General features: G+C 36.4%; 2 protein-coding genes and 1 long non-coding RNA gene across 7 annotated transcripts; 2 read left to right on the top strand and 1 right to left on the bottom strand.

Annotated features, from left to right (window-relative positions):
• On the top strand, nucleotides 1-3,671 carry LOC120007463. Of its 5 annotated transcripts, XR_005470175.1 has the most exons (7): nucleotides 1-388; nucleotides 456-583; nucleotides 1,025-1,094; nucleotides 1,173-1,260; nucleotides 1,875-2,241; nucleotides 2,664-2,805; nucleotides 3,141-3,671. It is a non-coding gene; the product is annotated as an uncharacterized LOC120007463 (long non-coding RNA). The 5 variants fall into 5 exon arrangements; XR_005470174.1 differs by having other exon boundaries at nucleotides 10-583; nucleotides 1,025-1,087; XR_005470171.1 differs by having other exon boundaries at nucleotides 13-583.
• Nucleotides 3,672-4,933: 1,262 nt separating this feature from the next.
• On the top strand, nucleotides 4,934-10,395 carry LOC120016961 (MACPF domain-containing protein At4g24290-like). The gene is made up of 7 exons (XM_038869981.1): nucleotides 4,934-5,353; nucleotides 6,133-6,371; nucleotides 6,671-6,872; nucleotides 8,065-8,130; nucleotides 8,333-8,522; nucleotides 9,045-9,208; nucleotides 9,482-10,395. Exons 1-7 carry the CDS (start codon nucleotides 5,072-5,074, stop codon nucleotides 10,163-10,165), a joined length of 1,827 nt encoding a protein of 608 aa, XP_038725909.1. The 5' UTR covers nucleotides 4,934-5,071; the 3' UTR covers nucleotides 10,166-10,395.
• A 791-nt stretch (nucleotides 10,396-11,186) lies between these two features.
• LOC120012686 (translation factor GUF1 homolog, chloroplastic) lies at nucleotides 11,187-21,812 on the bottom strand. The gene is made up of 22 exons (XM_038864124.1): nucleotides 21,464-21,812; nucleotides 21,206-21,382; nucleotides 20,948-21,034; nucleotides 20,391-20,447; nucleotides 20,108-20,173; nucleotides 19,398-19,460; nucleotides 19,103-19,147; nucleotides 18,887-18,987; nucleotides 18,545-18,641; nucleotides 18,050-18,121; nucleotides 17,385-17,539; nucleotides 17,236-17,293; nucleotides 16,020-16,100; nucleotides 15,835-15,921; nucleotides 15,360-15,431; nucleotides 15,120-15,254; nucleotides 14,903-14,976; nucleotides 14,122-14,209; nucleotides 13,601-13,678; nucleotides 12,595-12,670; nucleotides 12,003-12,043; nucleotides 11,187-11,443 (listed from the first exon to the last, which is right to left on the bottom strand). Exons 1-22 carry the CDS (start codon nucleotides 21,695-21,697, stop codon nucleotides 11,348-11,350), a joined length of 2,040 nt encoding a protein of 679 aa, XP_038720052.1. The 5' UTR covers nucleotides 21,698-21,812; the 3' UTR covers nucleotides 11,187-11,347.
• Nucleotides 21,813-22,005: the final 193 nt, after the last annotated feature.

The following is a 22,005-nucleotide window of genomic DNA, read 5'->3' as shown; positions in this document are numbered from 1 at the left end:
ATGCTCCCGTATATCCATACACATGCTCACAAACAAAATACACACTATATCATCTATATACTAATTGTTCCACAAACAAAAATAATTATCATAAAAAAATGCCAAGAAAAGGAGACATGTTAATTTAATATTTTTTATGTGTCCCGATTATTTCTTCGATGATGACTATTTACACCCTACGGTTTACTAAGCGTACACCAATTTCTTGTGAAAATGCCCAATCTTAGCACATCACAGTGTCCTGTACTATTCATCTTCGTCTTCCCCTCAATCTCCATGCTCACAGTCACAACCATCTCCAATCCCTAACCCTGACCACCTCCATACGTATCATCAAATTCCAAGAAATTCATCATTATCCATCAAAATCGGAACCAACACAACAAAGGTACTCAAATCTCTATAACCACATAAGATTATAGCCATACAATGGCTTCCCCTAACACCGGGTTTAGTATTTCTCGGTTCAAGGGCAATGAAGGAGTGGATTTGTCGTTTGCGTAGACTCGACAACGGAGGAGTAGATATGCCATCTAGGATTTTCAAGACTTGATTTGGTGACAACTGACAACCATCTTTGTGGGTGAGTTTGTAGTGCAGATGTTTGAGTGAGGAATGGAGTGAATTGAGGAGTGGATATGCCATCTTTGGTGTTGCTGCTCCCGAAGTTCATGTGGCAAGAAGAAGAAACCCTAGGTAGGGGAGGGGAGGTACAAGAGGGGTGCAATTGGTTTATCTTGAAAAAATAGAATAAGGGGTGCACTCATTGTTATGTTTTTACAGGGAATACAGTAAAATTAGGATATACTTAATTATTTTTGGGTGCATATCTATTTCTTCTCTTTTTGATCGCCACTGGCCCCACTCCTCGCACTCGTAAATAACTCTATTTAATTTGTTTAGTTTATAATTTAAACCCCACATAAGAGCGTGATTAAAATTTAAACCTCTCTTCTTCCTAATTCAAGCCTCTGGTTTCTGTCTCCGCACACGAACCTTTCGTTCTCTTCGATTGATATTCTAGGGGTTTCTCTGTGGGCGGTGAGGTAAGCTCCGACTGAAAAGCGCGGTTGCATGCAACACTCTGGTTGTTGGTCGGGAACTTAACTTGTTTCTTTTTGATTATTTTTTAAAGGAATTCACATTCTGATCTTATTTTTTGGTTGGTGTAGGTTCTCAACTAGAGTGTTAGTTGGAGGCAATCGCTCAATTTTTTTGTTTGGAACAAGAGTGCTGCTGCTGTGTGAATATCCCTTAGAGGTTAGAGTTGCTGATTCTGTAAATTTTCGAGTTCTTACCGATTCTCCATATTTGATAATCACTTATATCGTGTTCTGGATGAGTACAAGTCAAAGAAAAGAATTCAGGCTTATACATTTGCCAAAATAGCTCTATTTACTTACCTGATAAACATTAGCATATAATTAATTGAATTACTCTAATGCGGAAATTTGCTGTTTAGTCCGTGTAAAGTTATTTATGTGGATGTGAGATTTGAATGACAATAATATATGATGCATAGTTGATGTTTTCTATCAAATTGTTCGTTTTCTGCTTAGATACAGCTGCTTGTCACTGTTGAATGAGAAATTGGCTCCATGGGTGATCCTTTTGTTGGATAGAGGAATGTAATGGGAAACCATTGCCTCGTTTAGGTATGAAAAGGAAGGGTAGATCGAAGAATATGAGGTTTATTGGTTGGGGATCGGAACAAATGATTGAATTTCTTTAGTCGATTGGTGAAGATACTAGCAAATAGTTATCTATTAAGATGTCATGGACTTTGTCAATAAATATATCAATGGCAACAATCGCAACGACCCAAACAAAAAGAGGAAACTTAATTGTGATGAGAAACTTTGTTCTCTTTTCAGATGGAAAACGATCGGCCGATTCAAAATACATGACATGCTGGAATCTTGTTTTGCTGAAAACCAAGAGGAATCACCTGATAATTTTTCATGCAGTTCAGAAGATGAGCATGCCAGGAGAGCAAATGGAGAGAAAAATATGTGGAGTTCAGAGAAAAAAAATCCGCACGAGAAGAACAAACATTTTGGAAGTGCCAAAATGCATTTTTGCCACCATAGTTCCTGAAAATCTCAAGCTTGTATATTAGTTCAAAACTCCTGAACAACCATGAAACAGTTGAAGGTAAACTAGTGGCAAGCTTTGTAAGGGTCAAATCTGATCCAAATGATTATTATCAGAAAAACTCTCGCTAGCTCCTGCAAGTTACAGGTAGATTACTGTTATGTTTTTTTTTTTATTTTTTTTATTTTATATCACTTATCAGTTATTTTATGAGCATACTTCATTTATCAGTTGTATATTTGAAATTTCAATTTTTTTTGGAAAATATTATTCATCATATGTGGAGGAGGGTGAATCCTGATTGTGGAATACTTCCTCATTGACCGATTAACCAACCAAGACACCAGTTCCGGATGGGTGGGTGGGGTTCAGCTGGGATTCACTTATACCACCTTGATTACTCCAGTAAAGGTACTAAATCTGTTATGGGAGATATGACTGAAGATGTAGAACGCTGAGAAGTTCTGTGAAACTTATACAAAAGGCATGACCCTCTCAAATCAATAGCATGATAATAATTCTTACAGTATGTATTGAATGTGACCAGATTTTGCCACTTATGAATTCAGGGTTAAAGAAGACCGCTCAAATCAATAGCATGAGCACAGGGATCAATAGCATGAGCTCAGAAATCACTCTTCAAGTCTCAAATTATGTAAAAGACATTTGCATTTCCAATTTTCCATACTCTCAGACGATAACTTCTCTCAGGTAATAAGCATGAGACAGTTTTTGCTATTTTGTTTCTCAAACTGTTGTTTTATGAACAATTTTAAGGTAAAGCCTCACCCTCTGTGAGAGTGTGAGTTCATCCTGCTTGCGTAATGGACATTACAGAGCCCTGTCTCAGTGCATTGATATTAGTTTTTTTTGTCTCGTTGTTTGTTTTGAATTGCTAGTATGAAGAATAAGAAAAGTTTCTGCAATTTTTCATCCATTCTGCATTGGATGAGTGAATGATGTTATGATGTTCAATAATTGCAACTTTTAAATCGATAGAAGCTATGTCAGAATCCTGAGATTGATCTCATGGCTTTGTTGCAAAGGATCTATATTCTATATGCTTCTGCTCAAGTAGAGCGAAAGCTGTCAACAGAGAGCTTAAGTGAGAGCAATGACAGTGTAGAGCCTCCGAATCAACTACCAGAAAGCAAAAGCCAGATGGACAATAAGGTACAACCTGCAGATAAATAGGGCTGTGATTGACTTGAGCGACGATGACGAAAATAAAGACCCGCATTGCAATGGCCAGAACCTTGAGGAAGACATGACAAGCGAGATATGGCGCTATGTGGATCCTCAAGGCGATATACAGGGCCACTTTGCACTTTTTCACTAAGACATTGGAGTGAAGCTAACTGCTTTCCTCCAGATTTCAAGGTCTGGAAGAGTGGTCAGGCCCAAGACAATTAGACAAAGCTGTACTGTTGAGAGACATTATTAATACTCTGCTTGCTTTGATCAAAGCTAATGGAGTTTGGTCTTTGTAGAATTTATATGAAATCCTTGGATATGTCTTGGATATTTTGTTCCAACTTTACCAAAAAAATAAAGTTATTTGATGGTCACCATAACAATTTCTCTTCTTTTATTATTTCCTCTAGATGAGGCTGTCTACAAGTCTTGGTTCTGATGCCACTACACGTATGTATGCCTACAAAAATTCCCCTCGTCAGGGTAAGTTGGGCCGTGACCATTTCGGTGAGAATCTTCAGGAATTAGAGGGCTTATAACCCAACTGGTTATTTTAGTCTCACATATGCTATATTATAATACTGAACAAATGACTTTGTAATGACTATTTGGCTAGAAAGGCTGACTTGGACTTGGTAAAATGAGAAAAATGTTTGCCGGTGAATCACTAGCCAAACCTCAGACTTTCGTGTAATTTTTTATTACAGATTATGTGAAGGTTTTTTTATAGTTTAATTAAGATGTTTTGTAAGATTTAGGTCAAATTAATTAAGTTAATTTTAGAAATATTAAACACGTGACTTCAAATCACAAGTCTCAAGCTAACAAATCCTGACTTCTTCATTTCGGTCGCTACGAACAAATCAATTTGGTTCACTCGCTGCCTGTTGTTGTTGTGGGTCCCACTTATCTTTTTGACTTTTGTACAATGGGAACGTCGCGCGACTATTTGTTGATTTTTCATTTGTTCTTTTTTATTTTCCCCAGGGAGAAGGAGAACCTATGTATTATACAATATTAGTAAATAAATTTATTTATTTTTATGAGCAGACCTTTTTGTATTATAAATAAGTTATTATTATTATTTGGTCATGGTGATAAAATAAAATAATATATCGTTCGTTAATTAATGAGCGGAAGAAACCATCAATCAAATGCAAAAATATACATTTGACCCTTCAATTATACCATTAATTTCATTTTTGTCATTAAATTTTTTTTTGCTCTTAAAATCATCACTCAATTATTCAAAAGTATCACGTTTATCCCTCAAATGATTCCGACATCATAAAATTATACGTGGCATCCCAGTTGGTATGATTTTTATACCTATCATCCGATAAAATCCCTAAAATACGTAACTTTTTAAAATCCTCAAACTATTTTATTGTCTAGTTTAAGCATTAAAAGTGTTAGATGTTAATAATTTAGGGATAATATCATTTACGTTTATCAAAATTTGTTAACTAAGATTATTTTGATATGTCAAATAGATGTCATATTAGATTTTTTTTGTTATTCTCACTTGAATGATGGAATAAATACATTTTAAAATGGTGGAAGTACGAAGTTAAAAGAAAAAAAATTTAAGGACGAAAGTGATCAAATATTATATTTTGTCATAAATCAAACAAACAGGCAAGAGGCGGCGTTGTTTGGCTTTGACCCCATCTTCACCTACCCAAGAATTTCACGAACAAAAACATTTGTGCTTCTTTTTTGCTCATTAGAGTCTACAAAAGAAAGAGAAGAGTGGTGATGTTGATGATGCTTTGATAAATTCATGGCGACAGAAGCTGCAAAGAGAGCTGCAGAGGCAGCCGTGAAGTGTATTGGTTTAGGATACGATCTCACCGAGGATTTACGCCTCAAGTACTGCAAGTGGAACTCTTCGCCTTTGATAGCAATCGATGATGCTCGAGTCCGTGACATCACGATCCCCTGTTCTGGTGTTGTCGGTGGTGGACGCGGTGCCGGTGTTTCCATTCCGAATGTTCCGAAGTCTATCAAGTGCGATAAAGGAGAGCGCACCAGACTAAGCTCTGATGTTCTTTCTTTTCAACAGGTATTATTTCTTTTTTCGGTAACGATGCGTGTGCTATACACATGTTATGAACTTGAGATGCATATTAACACCTGCAAAGATTGATCGGTTCGAGGTAGATGGTGCTAGTAATTACTTGCTTTCATCGTTGTCAGAGCTTGTTTTTGTGAATATTCATGGAGTTTTTGTTCGATTAAATTTTGAATAATTACAGCTGAGTTTCGAACTAATTAATTATAAGCACAAATGGAAATTATGCTGAGTACTTTGACTGACAGAAATGGGATCTGAATAAGAATTCTTGTCAGCTTTTGGTCTCAGGTCGTTAGGGGTTGCTATTTTCGTAAAAGTAGTTTTGTTATCTTGTACCAGTAAAAAGTTTATGGATGTGGTTTTTAACTCCTTAAGAAATCCAGCTTCAAATGTTTTTGATGCTGGATTTCATCCTAGTCAGTTAACCTATCAACGGTAGGAACAAAACAGATTGTGGTGTCATTCCTTTCCAAACTAAACTGAACAGACTAAAAGGAGAATGCAAGGATTACAAAAATTCATGGAACCACTTGAATCACCCCTAAGTCACTCTTGTTTATTAGTAACCAACTAGTACCTAGCTTCTTTTATTTGTTAGAGGTTTAGGGGGAAGGGAAAATTCTCAGGCCCTGTTGTCGTGTAGAAGTGGTTCTAAAATCTGGGAATCATATCTTGAAATTCTATATTTAGCTCTATGAGCTTGATTCCGGTATATGTTGTCTTGATCTTATGCCTTCTTTAAATATCACTATTTATTTTGTCTGTAGATGTCTGAGCAGTTCAACCAGGATCTATCTCTTTCTGGAAAAATTCCAACAGGTCATTTCAATGCTGCATTTGAGTTCACTGGCATTTGGCAGAAAGATGCTGCCAACACTAAAACCGTTGCATATGATGGTGTCTTCATCACGCTCTACAATATTGCTCTAGAAAAATCCCAAGCAGTGCTTTGTGGCCATATCAAACAAGCTGTGCCATCCTCATGGGATCCTGCTGCACTGGCAAAGTAAGGTTCTATGCTTTTGAAATCAATTTTGATTTAACATACACCATTACATTACCAAGTTATTTAGTTGAAAATAAAACTATGCATAATTTGCAGCCTGCTACTGGTGTTATCTTTAGTATTTGCTGGCAAATATCAAGTTGATTTATTTTTTTACTGGTTTATTTTTTTGCGGCTACAAATATCAAGTTGGTTTGTACTTTTTTTGCATTGAACATTCCACTGATCTATTCTTTTGGAAACAAATTATGCATAACCCTCCCAAATGTACTGAAACAAATACTTTGCTGTCAATTCAGGTTTATTGAGAAATATGGTACCCATGTCATTGTAGGCGTGAAGATGGGTGGAAAAGATATCATATTTGTGAAGCAGAATTATCCGTCAACTGTTGAGCCTGTGGATGTACAAAAAAAACTAAAGGAGTTGGCAGATAAGCTACTCGTAGATAGAACTGGACGGTACACCAGAAGCTCTGATAAATTACGTGAGAGGGCAAAGGTGAAGCTTGAAGTTTTTATTTTGTATGGATATAGTTTCTATTTATATATAAGGAGGTGAAGAGATATTTTTGATGTTGATTTTATGGGAGTTCTTAGATGTTTGGCATCAAGTATGAAAGTGGTTTAGTATCCCAGAGTAAATAGTATTAAACATAAGAATCAGAGCAATGCCTTAAATTTGATCTTTCCATATAATTAGAGGTAATAACATTTCAAAGGCTCCATGTGACTTGCTGCTGAGCTTCTACTCGCGGTATAATAATATGAAATTCCTCTGAGTTCGACAGACATTTAACATTTCATCTTAGACAGTATGATCTCTGTTACAAGTTATGGAAATATCATGAAAAGTTTATGTATTTGCATGTAATGCATGCACTGTGAGAACCAGAAACAACTTGCTGCCTTCTAAGATTTTATGCATTAACGGTTTACTTTCAAGTCATTACAGCTGCCACGTTTGATACTCATTATCCCATCATTTCAAAATTCTGTCAGCCTTTTATGTATTTTTTAAATGTCTCATAATAATGTTCAGCTTGAAAATGTATTTTTCAGTGTTTTTTTTCACTGTCTTCCTATTCTTTTGCTTATCTGAAGTAAAAAAGGACATGTAGGCATCCACAAGCTAGCGTAAAATAGTTGATTGAACACATACCTTTGATGGGGTGCCTTCTTTTTTTATTTATTCTTATCATTTTTTTTCCATAAGCAGTTTTGGTGGATTGTTCTTTCCATTTATATCCATTTGCTAGAAACAAGTTGTTATAATCTCTACTCTTCAACATGAGGCTGTTAAACAATAAATTATTTTCCAGTTTGGTTTTCAAGTTGTTCCTTCTTAATCTTGGACCAATCCTCTTTAGCGCCCATTATAACAAATTGCTTCTTTGGCGATTCACCTTCAGTCGTAAAATACTTCTCATTATAGTATGATGTTTATTAGAAGGATTTTTCCTTCCATTTATTAAATAATTAAGATGATTTACTGAATCTGGTTGCAAATAGTTTCTCACTTTCTTGTTAATCTGGTTGAAAGAAGGAAGCATTGCATCTATAGTTTGGAACAAATTATATGCTTTACTACGTTGTTTTAACTATTGGAAGAATTGGAAGTGCATTTTTGATAGATGTGCCGTGACTTGTGAGCCTGTGACACTAGATTAAATTGTGTAATGATTTTTTCCCAGTTTGCTAAGGAGCAAGGACTTACCCTCGTGGACCCATTACCATCTGGTTCTTATTCCCATATGGAGGTAATTTGCAGATAAATGTTGATATAAATTAGTTTTTTGTTGCATTTTAACCAGATATGTAAACTTCGTGTATGTGTGGCATATCTAACTGCTTTGGTTAATGCAGCTGCTGGTAGACTTTTCCATGTTCATTCTTTTTGTATGATACAGAGCTGGTTATATACTTACATTTTCCCCATCCTATGTCTGTTGTGTATCGCAGTCGCAGGATATGAAATTCATGTGCAAAAGGAAGGGTGGATCAGAAAAAAGTTCATCCCACGACGACTGGTGTCAAACTGTTCAGTTTGAACCTGACGTTGTCTCAATGTCCTTCATCCCAATAATATCATTATTGAGTGGAATTGATGGGAGTGGATATCTGACCCATGCCATTAATCTCTATCTTCGTTGTAAGCCTCAAACTTTATCTCATTTTGTTCGTGTTAATAATTTGGAGAAAGTCTAGGTTGACATTTTCGGTTTGAACGCTTTCTAGGCACATTTTACGCATTTTTCATGATAATTGATAAGCTCGTCAAACAGGCACAATTTAGGCCTTGTTTGTGATTAAGTGCTATGCAAAATAGAACATGCTTTTGGGATTCTATTAAATAATTAATGCTGAAAGTGCAGGTCAGTCAAAAAGTATATTTGTCTTCACAAGTAGTTCAAAAATAAGATTTGATGACTCAAATATAATATTCTCTGGAAGAAGATTTACTCATTCCATGAAGAATATAAATGCCCTGTACAAACCACTAAACTTCATTTGCATCCTTATGATCAAACTTAAACTGTGTCTTTAGTTTATTGATTGTTTTACTTTCTAGATTTTGTAATAACTGCTAGTTCATAGTTTTTTTAGCCGGAAGTTTCTTGTGATAGTGAGAAAATCTAAACCATTGTTGTCTTGACATGTTTATGGAGCGAAGATAAGCCCCCAATTGAGGAACTACACCAATTTTTGGAGTTTCAGCTTCCAAAGCATTGGGCGCCCGTGTTTGGTGAGCTTGCAGTTGGTCCTGATAAAAGACAAAGTAATGCGTCCTTGCAATTGAGCTTCATGGGCCCCAAGCTTTATGTTAATACAATGCCGGTAGGTTCTTTCTCAACTCCTTTCCCGTTCTGCTGACATGATTTTTCTTGTTAACATCTCAAAATTTTATTGTAACTCAGTGAAGTTGTTTCCCCCAAACCCAAATCCTAGAGCACTAATAGGCTTTGGATTGGTTCTGACCAAAATTTTGCTGCATATTCAGGCTGCTCCCCCACCCCCACCCAACCTTTTATTCTCTCTTTGTGTATTCAGAATACGTAGTCCCCATCTACTATTGTTTCATAATTTCCTTGTGATGGATTACATTGACAGGTAGATGTCAGTAAAAAGCCAGTGACTGGGGTTAGGTTATATTTAGAGGGCAAAAGAAACAACTGCTTAGCGATTCACTTGCAGCATTTATCCTCACTGCCAAAGAGTTTTCAACTTGAGGATGAACCAAATGGAAGCATCTCCCATCCATCCAATGACCGAAGGTACTATGAGAAGGTTCAGTGGAAGAGCTTTTCTCATATCTGTACAGCCCCTGTTGAGTCTGATGAAGATCTATCGATAGTCACTGGTGCTCATTTTGAGGTTGGAGACTCTAGCCTTAACAAAGTGTTGTTTCTACGGCTGCATTTCTCTAAAGTTATTAGCGCAGCAACTGTGAGAAGGACTGAGTGGGATGGCTCCCCAGTTTCAGCCCAGAAATCTGGAATCATCTCAACCCTGATTAGCACTCGTTTCTCAACTGCTCAAAAACAGACTCCACAACCACCTGAGGCAAACATAAACTCTGCTCTCTACCCAGAGGGACCTCCAGTGCCTGCCCAAGCTACTAAACTTCTAAGATTTGTTGACACAACGGAGATGACGAGAGGACCACAAGATTCACCTGGATACTGGGTTGTATCCGGTGCAAAGCTCCATGTAGAGAAGGGCAAAATTTCTCTCCGTATCAAGTATTCTCTTTTGACTACGGTTTTGCCTGATGATGTGTCAATGGAGTTCTGAAGTCTTTACCCAAACAGCAGAAGAACTCGGCCACTCGGGTATGACTTATATCCTCAGCTTCCTGCAGGTAGACTTTCTCATAGCATTAAATACTCTAGTTTGTATATAGCTCTGTAACCTCTGTCATTTGTCTGTGTTCTCGGTTCATGTAAATCTTTCATGCAGGTGTATATTTGAATATTTTCATTGATAACTTATTTCGAATTTTATGAGGGTTTTTAGGGAAGTTCCACCTCTCTCTCCACCCCCTCCCTTGAGTGTCGTTTTGCGGAATTGTATGTGGGATATGTTGTTGTTAGCTTATTCAAAATGGAGTCTTCGTCTCGTCCGCTCCAGGTTTTTCGTTGTGGGATGTGTTATTTCTAAGTAGAGCTGATCATCTGGCCCGAAGCCTACATGCCCACAATATGTGGCCCAGTAAAAGTGCAGGCTTGGGCAGGCAGGGCAGCAATTATAGATCCGTTAGTCAGGCCCAAAATTCAAATTGAGCCTACTTGGGTTTTCGGCTTTTTGCCTGTTCCCTCGAAGAATTACTGATCATCAGGCCCGAAGCCTATATGGCCCACAACATTGGCCCAGTTAAATTGCAGGATTGGGAATCGATTATAGACCGTGGGTTCAGGCCCAAAATTTAAAATTGGACCGATTTAATTTGGGCCGTACTTATCAGGTCCGAAGCCTACGTGGCCCACGATATTGGCCCAGTAAAATTGCAGGCTTGGGAAGGCGGGCAGCTCAGCTATTGTAGAGGCCAAAATTCAAAATTGGCCCCATTTTAATTTGGGCCGTAGTTATCAGGCCCAAAGCCTATTTGGCCCAGTAAAAGTTAGGCTTGGACAGCAAAGCAATTAGCCAATTATGGACCCGTGGGTCAGGCCCAAAATTCAAAATTCGACCGATTTAATTTGGGCCGTGGTTATCAGGCCAGAAGCCTACATGTCCCAGTAAAAGTGCAGGCTTGGGCAGCAATCATAGACCCATGGGCCTAGCCACTTGGGTTTGTTGCCTGTTTCTTCCCAGATGGAAGTAATTAATTTTTGCATTTGATAATCTGTTAACCATTTTCGCATAGCATTATATCAGAACAAAGACCAAAACTGCCCAAGCCTCTTACAGTTTCTCGACTAGAGCTATCATTAAATTCACATGGCATGGATGTCACCAGCACCAAGGGGTTTCAGATTATAATACCTCCTTTTCAAGTTTCAATACAGCCATGAAGGCTTCTTGAGGTACATCTACTTTGCCAATAGCCTTCATTCTTTTCTTCCCTTCAGCCTGGTAACAAAAATGAATATAAAACAATGATGCACAAGAAAATCCATTTTCTGCAACATCCAACTTTCATTTTCCTGGCAAAGTGAACCCGGGAAAATAATTTGCCCATGAGATTTCAGCATATTGTAATAACAGATTGTAATTGTGAAAGTTCTCTATTAATTAATTCGACACTCTATGACAAGTTTGACACAGAAATTTTGTTACCAACCAGATTGCAACTTCGTTGCAGAAGACACTGATATCTCATAATTAACGGTGATATGCAGATTTGCATGATGCATATGCCAACGAGAATTTTCGACTATTTAAATGTGCATAGACACAAAATGGCTTCCAAGTTTCTCACCTAGACCTACATGGGTTAAATTCTGGGAATGCAATGAGCTTATCACTCATCTGGAACCATTCCAGTTAAAAAAAGAAGAAAATAGATTATAGTAAATTAAAGAACAAGCACCGCATCAAGTTCTTAAAGGTCTCTTAAAACAGCTCTGCAACATAGTGCTCGACAGGCGACAGCCCAATATCACATCTCTGGCAGTCAAAAGAGGATTACCTGTTTTTTAAGCAGTTTCTTCTTCCTTGTTATGTCCCCACCTACAAGAATAAAGGGAAAAAAAAAAAAAAGAAGAGAAAAAGACAGCAACAGTCATGCTTTTCTTTCCCGACAGGTCCTGTTTTATGTGGTTAATATTTGAAAGGAGGGGAAAATCGAACCTTGCATCTTGTGCAAGAGATAAGAAGCAGACCATCACAAGAGGTCCTTAAAGCAACGGTTATGTTATGCAATAAGAACAATCCAAGGGCACCTATGCTATCAGAGGTTTGGGTGCGAAAGTAGTTTGTGGAGGAAGATAGTTAACAGTGACATAAAGGAAGCAGTTATGAGGTGAATGTGAAAAAACATTAGGAATAATTAGTACACCCTGTAAGCATATAGCAATAAAGCCACGCAAGGAGATATGAGTTTACTAAAGTGCATGTGCCGTGAGGATGAACTCTTGCATAAGGGATTTACAACTAGTTTTCAGCATTACACTTCTTCAAAATGGTCATTTATCAGCTATGTATACTTCTGATTAAATCAATTTCCTGAATATATGTCCAATATATGCAGAAAATAGCAGGAAAAATTACTGTCATCATACCATAGCACTTTGACAAAACATCCTTCCTTATGGCAGACAAAGTTTCACTAGCAATAACCTTTGAACCAATGCATGCCTGCAATTCATATATCACAAATAGCATAGTCAACACATTAGCAAGAATTTTGGAGACAATGGCACCAATAGTCGCTCACCAAAAATATACATCCACACATACATCTTTATATATGTCTTGTGGAGGTTGTCTGACGATCACTTGATAAAAAATTATTTTTCAACTTAAAAAGTCTTTGTCTACTTGTTTTCCTTTGCAAGGCTACCATAAATTGATATTATTTCCTCTCCCGCCTATCTTTTTCCACTTCACCCCACATCACAGATCAATGCAAGACTTGTCACTAATGACCACAAACTCTGAGCCTAGGAGTAGTGGAAGGCATCACATGTTCAAACTACACAAATCTCCTCTCTCCAATGATGAGAGAGTCACATAGTATGACCCAACTGTATATTAAGTAATATACTTTAACATATTACATATGATGTCAGGATATAAGAGTTCTTGAAATAGTTTTAAAAGAGAACTACCACCTTCTGAGAGAGCAAATGGATATTATCCTCTATGTAGTATATTGTAACCTATGTTTTTTCTAAAAAAAAAAATTCACGAGACTGTTCCTGAACAGTTCTAAAAGTGAGTTGCCACTTCCTGAGAAAGTAAATAAGACTTTTGCAATTAATTCTCCTAATTACATGTTTGTTCACCGCAAAGAGCCCCCCAATGTTTCAGTATCTCCTTCAGAGATCTCAGATGGTTGACAGAGAAATTACAAATTAAATTAAATATGGCATAAAGAATGAACAATTCGCGCTCTATGCTGAAGACTAATAATAGCCAAAAAGGCATTTAAAACTGCTCAAATAGAATTTATGTGGCATCAGTGCATCACTCACCAAAAGAAAATGCAGAGCAAACTTGGATGTATAATTTAAACAATTATTGTATCATTATTCATTAACCACCTAATAGAATGCAGAAACTTACTTGGATCGGTACTTTAAACATTTGACGCGGTATAAGCTCCTTCAGTTTCCGAGTCAAAGCTCTCCCCACAGAATAAGACTGGAAAAGAAAGCTTTTCTTCACTTGCAAAAACTTTGTAGAAGAAATTTATTTTTTACTGAAGCATCTAATTCAAACAGAACCACGCTCCGACACAAACAAAATATGATTTTATTTAAGTAGTGTTTTGCTTGAATCAACATAAATTAGATTTAGGCTTCTGCAGAAAAAAAAATCTGTATGTAGTAGTAGATCATATCAGAGATTAATACGAACTATATTTGAACTCTTTCATCACACAAAGGCAGACATATACAAGCATGTAAATAGATGTAGAAGACTTGTACATATGTACAATAGTTTCTAGATTGAAGAATCTTTCAAAAAGTTATATGCTCATTAGCTTACCGCTATGATTAAGTTTACCACTATACCTAATTGAGTTTTTATACTTTTCTTTTTAGAATTTATGACCCTAGGATTGAACAAGACTTTAAACTTACCTTATCTTTATGCACAATAGTGGCTAACGGTTCCACAGGATCCCCATTGATCTGAACGTCAAGCTTTATTAGGTCACTTTCCTTGTACCTGGTAGTCAGAAGATTAAATATAAAAGATCAAAGAAACAACATAACGATGATTTAGTGTCAAACCCACAAACACAGCAAGCCCTTTTGTTTTCATCTCCTGAAGTAGCGTTGAGCAACCAGATTATTTTTACTTATAATTCAAACAAAATAACTTAGTGTTAATTGCTATTCGAGTAAAACGATCATTAAATAAATATTTATCAAAAAAGACTTTTAGTATTGCTCATAAGCAATGAGGAAAACTACAGTTTGAGTATATACTTCAGAGGAATTGATAGTACTTATGCTGAGAAGGTTATTCAACTCTACTTATTAACCTAGGTCAAAACCTTAAGCAGAGAGGAGCAAAACACAGCAGGTACTCGTGCTATGTTTAGTAAAGAAGGATACTTAACTCTTTTAAGGATAATTAATGCCCCTTAGGGCATTAGATAAGTGACATAAATGTGCCTTTTGGAGTCTGAAAAAGTTGGTGTTTATCTTTTGAGTTGAAAAGATCATGTGAGAGAGTGTTTATCACACATGGTAGCTTTAACTATATAAGCTTCCATCACTGCATGAAAGGGGGTTGAAATCTTTCACGCTAGCCTATAAAGAAAACATATATTTTCTTCCTCTGTTCAATAATTCACTTGTTCCAAATAATTGAAAATGTACAAGGCAATCGACACCATGAAGATTCAGATTTTACCCAACAAAAGTGTATTCCATGCTAGCATAACCCTTACTTCTGGATTTCAACTGGTCAAAGAAATCTCCTACCATCTGCAAATTTATGTGCCAGAAATTAAGCAAACAGAATAAGTTGAAAAACAAATACTAATAGAGAACGTTTAAACCATTTGATTAGATATCACAATCGAATTATCAAGCCTAGCTAGCTAGACTACAACTAAGAGAACCATTACCTCTGCGAGTGGTAATTGATAAGTGATTGATGCTCTAATCTCAGTGATAAATTTCATTTCATTGAACTCCCCTCTTCTTTCTTGAGCAAGCTCCATAAGTGGACCAATGTAGTCTTTTGGTGTAAGAATATCAATCTGTGTGTGTCACTTCAATATATAATAACATGTAATTCTTCAAACCACAAATCAAGACATGATTAAAACTATTTTATCAAGTAGTTCAAGGAGCATGGGGATAACCTTGACAAATGGCTCCTCAATCGACCTTCTTTTTCCAGGTTCAGGAAGTAAAGATGGATTTGAGCACTCAACCTGCAAGAAAATTGTAGTGTAAAAACCAGATTAACACAAACAGAAAGCTGTGACCTATGTTGGTAACAATCAAAATAATAACCCAATGAACTTCTGTCATGAAAACCATAGGTTTCTGTAAACCCAAGGTGAGAGCACCTTATGACAAGGTTTTTTCCGAAGTCCGAGTCATTCTTTTTATATGATACCAGTAAAATGCATTCATACTGTTAAAGGCTTTTAACAGATTTTCAGAAAACATGATGCAGAAGAGTTTTCTCTACACGGTAATGAAAATTTCCCAGAACCCTTCAAACAAATAAGAACATCAGGAAATTTTCAAATGAGAAATGCAGGCATCCATCCAGCATTGAAGTACATCAAATGAAAACATGCAATGAGTTTAGGATCAAGGTTAAATTACAATATCGCCATTTACACAGTTCACTCTGTATACAACACTTGGCGCAGTTGTTATCAGGTTCAGATTATATTCCCTCTCAAGCCTTTCCTGTAAAAAAAATCAACTTGTAACCAGCATTCTAGATCATTTGATATAGCATACAGAAATACAAAGGGAAGGGCTAAGACAGTTGGAACAAAGTAAACCTGCACAATTTCCATGTGGAGAAGACCTAAAAAACCACATCTAAAGCCAAAGCCCATTGCACTTGATGTCTCAGGCTCAAACTGCATAATCCTCGTAAAAACAAGAAGAAATGCTTATTGAGTTATCAACATCAGCTCAGGTGATATCATTTTCAAACACACAGAGTAGCATAATTAGACAACAAATGAAGTCAATGCAATTCAAAAACTTAAGATCCAATCAAAATTAATAAAGACTCTACTTTAGTTCAACTCACCTTGTTTCTTATCCTATCTAACCTTGTGTCATTGAAATCAAATGCACCATTCCTATCTTTGCTACAACAACTTTATCATCTTGCCTCTTAACATGCCAACATCTGGCGTCATTCTAGGAGATGTATAGATTACCATTTAGCTTTAAATGTATCGTGTACAAAACTTCAGCTGCACTATTCCATTTCATCCATCCTGCATCAATTAAATGGAATAATTTTCCTTAAAATCCCTTACTTTGAGTTATTAACCCAAAATATTAAAAAATCCCATTTTTGGGTATCTCTTTGCCATCTACTTTTATCTAAATTCCACATGTCCCCTCTGTTAACTTTCCACTTGATATAGTTTTTTTTTGCCTTGGTTATCTAAAGCTCCTAGACTCAATGATATGTCACAGTTTTTTAAATTTGTAATTAACTGTACAAATCTCATCTACTAACTGCAAACAACATATACCAATGCACTTTCTCCTGAATAAATATTGTAAGCTAGCTCATCACTATGGAAGACAAGAATGGAATAAACCCTGATCCTTGAAGTAAAACTATGTGATGGGAATTCCACATGTTCCTAACCTAACCTTTGCTCTTTCATACATATTCTAATTATTTAATGTAGATAGCTTGCAATCCTTGCATCCTTTTTCCTTCTCTGTAATCACCACATCAAGGTCAAGCTTTGCTAGAGCAGGTGTATTCAAGGTCAAAACTTTCTGAATGACACGATCAATTACGATTCAATTGCTAAAAAAAAACCACAAGGATAAGAAAACATATAAATAGAAATCACTACAGAACAAGATAAAATTGATATTTCACTAGCTGATGGAAATTAGAGGAATCTATAGAGAAGAAAAAAGAAAAGAACATCACACATTCGGAGTGGCTAGAATGGTGTTTGACACATTTACAATGACCAAAAGCATCCTTTCTAACAGCATATCACAATTAAGACCTACCTTCAACGCAGCATCATTAAGTTGCAGTTTTTCCAAGGAATCCCGTAAGTCAGCAAACCTGACACCATCATAACATGGAAGAACAGCATCAGACAATGTAGTGCAGATAGATCTATTCTGCAACTTATGAAATAAATGTAGATCAATACTGGTCTGCATCAACTGGAAACAGGCCACAGAAAACCATTGGAGTGGCCTCTTCATATCCAGGTAGTGAGTTTTCTGCCTTTCTACCATAGTGAGTAATAGTGTCGCCCACCCTGGCATCTGCGACAGCTCTTATAGAGGCAGAAAGGTATCCTACCTGGAAAAGATAGAGGAACAAAAGGAAAATTAAAACATTGTAAGCCAACATTCTGTCCTGTGTTTTGGGTTCACATGCTACATCCATACCCTACATTAGACCTATAAATGCGAAGGTGTAAGAATGCAATTGCTAAATTACGATTAGGATAAACATTTAGACCAACCAGTTACCTTGAAAACCTTATTAAATTACTTTTATCAAGGACGTTACATACTAAAATAACAATAAAAAAAGTTAAACAACTAACCATGTATAAGACTCCTGCAGTGGACAGGGTCGGCAAAAGATATGGTGACTGATGTACGTAGACCTTACCCCCACATAATATGTGAAGAGATTGCTTCTAAGAATTGAACAAGTAACCTCTAGGTTTCTCATTAAGAACATGCATTTTCCAAGGACTAATGCAATGTGAAACGCGATACATCCCAAAAGTTTAAGCTGATGGAATGTGAATCTTCTATTTATTTTAGTACAACACAATTACACAGGGAAGTATGATTTTACCTCACCCGCATATAATTCTTCCACCTCCATTTGATTGGGAGACAAAACTCCAATTTCATCAGCGATATAATCCTGTTTTTCCAATATAATTAATCAAAAGCATCGAAACTGTAAAATGTATCCAAAATACACGAATAAATGAAAGAAAATGCTTGAAAAAAAAAGAACAAAAAAAAACCTCAAGCAAACCATATATATTAGCCAGCAACCTTATCAGAAAACTTTTGTTTCATAACCTTTTGTTACAGTTTTTTTTTTCAAAAAAATGTAAAAATTAAGATTTAGAATATAAAACATATACAAAGGCTCCCAAACAAGATTCAAGATACAATTTTAAGCCCCAAAAAAATATAAAAAAGTAATGAGTTAGTTAAACTAAATTGATGTTTTTTACTACAGTTCCTTGAACATTTCCAGACTCTACAAATGAGGAACCGAGGAACATTTATATGGTACACAGTCTGCAAGAGGAAGGAGATTACAGTAATATGTTACCTTTTCACTGGCCATGAAATAAATTCTGTCGCCTTTCTTAATTTTCCCATCAATGACCCGGAAATAAACAATAACACCACGATATGGATCATAATAACTGCAAAAGGATTCAATGGAAAACATACTAAATTTAAAATATCAATACATATGGTGAGAACTACAGATGCAGCGGCAGCAAAAAACAAGAGCAATTAGAAGAAGACAGATTTCTCTGATTGGTAAGAACACTATATTGACATCAAGGAAAAAGATTAACAAACAATGCTAAATGCAAACTTCTAGATGGGTTTCATTATGACCGGTGTTAACCTGTAATTGTAAATGATGAAGTCAAGCATATACCTATCGAATATCAAAGCCCTCAGAGGCATATCGGCTGTATTACGGGGTGGCGGAACCCTTTCAACAATTGCATTCAAAATTTCAGTTATACCTATTCCTTCCTGCAGAACAAGGGCAACACCTAAGTCTGGGAAAGTAAAAATCATTACCATCCAATACAGAAGTATGCTGTAAACTCCTTGAAGAAAGGAAAAAGAAAGAAATATAAGAACTAACCTTTGCAGAGCAGTATATTGCATTGCTGCAATCTAAACCAATAACCTACATAAATACATGTGTCAACTTTCACACTTCTGTCTGAAAATTACAAGAACCAAGACTTCATTTGCCAAGCAGCAAAACCACTAGATGGAATGAACATGTTATCATTATAAGCATCATAATACGAATACATAGCCACATAAAACTTGGGCACTTTTCCTCTCTTCTCTTTCATGGAACTATTTTGGAAATGGAATGCAATCTACAAGCACCCATTAAAAACTTTAAGCCTTTCTTGTTATCCACCAACCTCTTCAATTTCCTGCACAACGCGATCAGGTTCAGCTCCGGGAAGATCTATTTTGTTTAAGACCTGTAACAGGTGAAAATACCATTTTGAAAAACTCATACCCATGCTTCATGGTAAAGTATTTTACCAATCTACAAAAAAAATAAAAAAATAGAACCAAACCCTAAACAAAAGATTTTGCAATTTCATTGAGCACACAGCAAAGAAACTAGATTATCCGTGCAAATTGCAAGAAAGTATTGCTTGCTGCAGCAAAGTCATGCCCCATGAGTTTAACATTAATAATTATAGAGTTCAGTGGCATAACATACAAGAGCCATATCTTGACACTGATGGGCATTAAATTATTTCTGCCTGCATGCTTCATTAATATGTGGAATCATGGAAATTATTTGCCTTGTGGGTCAAATCCATTCGGGTACAGTGCTATAATATGGCAGCATAGCAGTGTTCAAAGAAGAACTAATAATAGCAAAATCCCTCCATATATTTCTTAAAGATAAACATAGAACAATCATCATATTTCTTGTGTAGAAGCATTTCGAGAAAAAAAAGAAAGAAAAGGAATACAGAAATATAGATATTTGAGAGATACTCACCTAAGAGAACATATGACTCAGATATATATAAGTCAAGTTCACATATATATTTGAGAGATACTCCGCTAAAATAACATAAAGTTAAATATATATAAGTCAAGTTTCACTTACAGGGATGATCTCCAGGTTGTTCTCCATAGCCAAATAAACATTAGCCAATGTCTGTGCTTCCACTCCCTACAAAATAATTTCTTAATACACAAGCTTCAGTCATAATCTTAGTACCAAAGTAACTACGTCATGTAAAGCATCAAGAAATTTAGCTATATTGTGAATTCATGTAACAAATACAAGATATTTAGAATGACCACATGCCTGAAAGACATTGCTTGTTAATTAAAGAAAAAGAGAAACTATAATAGTAATGCAAAGTGGAGGGAAGACAAATATTTACCTGAGAAGCATCTACAACAAGAAGAGCACCTTCACAAGCGGCAAGAGAACGGGAAACCTTTACAAAGATAGAAAAACAAAAAAAATACCTACTTCATTTTAAAGGAAAAAATGCCAGGTAGACCAACTAGTGCTACACACTGTACGATTACTAAGATTAAGATGAGCAGGGGCAATATTGTACTTGGAACTTGGAAGGTAATCAATAATATACGTCTTCCAATAGAACTGTCACATTTCTCTCTACCGCTTAGGAAGCCTCCTATAGAACATAAGAAGTTCTAACTACTACACTTGACATGCTCCAACACCAGAATATCTACTTTCTATTCATTTAAGTCCAAAAGTTGTAATTAGAGGAATCTCTCCATAAGCCAAGAAAAGGATTCCACAATTGCTTCTAATTTCCTAGACACTTCATACTGATCCAGTTAGAGAAAATGCTAAAACCCTAATTCATGTTCTTATCAATTAAGGCTTCGAATTTTGAAATATCATCACCAGAAACAAGATAATGCGTCTACTAAACCCAACTAGTCGCACACCTCACTGACATACCTCATAGGAGAAGTCCACATGACCAGGAGTATCGATTAAATTCAGGCAATAAGGTTCATTCTGAAACATATAGCGCATGCGAGCAGCCTGCCACAAGTAAGAAAACGTTGATTTCTGCCTTTCTTTTCTTTTTAATGCAAAAACAAAAGAAAGTTTTGGTTCCACCAAGGCAGGTCATGAAACAAACGCGCAGCAGATGGCTTGAAAAAGTTAGCAAGATTCCTCAATCAAAAATTAGAAAGAAAATTAGTAAATGACCTGTAGTTTGATAGTGATGCCTCTTTCTCTCTCCAGATCCATGTTATCAAGAAACTGCTCCTTCATATCTCTAGTCTGTACAGTACCCGTCATCTGAAGCAATTTATCGGCCAAAGTTGATTTTCCATGATCAATGTGCGCTATTATACAGAAATTTCTGATGTTCGAGATAGGAACCTGCGGCGCACAGTAAAGCACGTAATCCATACTAAAACGCATCTAAATTAGAACCTAACAAAACGAAGAATCAAAAATTACCTTCAACAGACGATCCTGACCGACTCGGCCGGCAAATTCAGAGTCGTAGACGGGGACGCTAACACTGGTAGAGTGACAGAGTACAGGAAGCCTGGCGGATGAAGAGGAGGAGAGATTGGAAAGAGAAAGGGACTTGGAGATAGAGAGCGATCTTCTTCTGATACGGTGAAGCACTGGAGTTTTTGTTGTTGATAAGAGTACCGTTGGCAGAGGAAGAATGAGGTCCGTCACCATGTTTGGCAATTCTCCAGGTCGGTTAGCGGCTTTATGATTTTAAAATCCCCTTGTGTGCCCGTTTATTTTGAGCCACAAAAAAATGGGCTCAAATACTTGCGGGCCCAAAACCCTAATAGGCCCATCTAAGCCCAAGGACCACATCTTTTTATTACCAATTATTTTTAATCTGAGCCATGTAAAAAAAAAAAAAAAAAGACGAATCCTACGGCTAATATGCTTTTTATCCAATTTTGATCTTTCGTGAACCGAACTATTTTCTTTCGTCCATTCCTGTGCTCTTTGCCGTTGATCTGTGAATCTCGGCT

This window comes from Tripterygium wilfordii, chromosome 2 (assembly GCF_013401445.1).
Source record: "Tripterygium wilfordii isolate XIE 37 chromosome 2, ASM1340144v1, whole genome shotgun sequence".
Classification (NCBI taxonomy): domain Eukaryota; kingdom Viridiplantae; phylum Streptophyta; class Magnoliopsida; order Celastrales; family Celastraceae; genus Tripterygium; species Tripterygium wilfordii.
The sequence above is the reverse complement of the archived record's forward strand: the minus strand, read 5'-3'. Positions and strand labels throughout refer to the sequence as shown.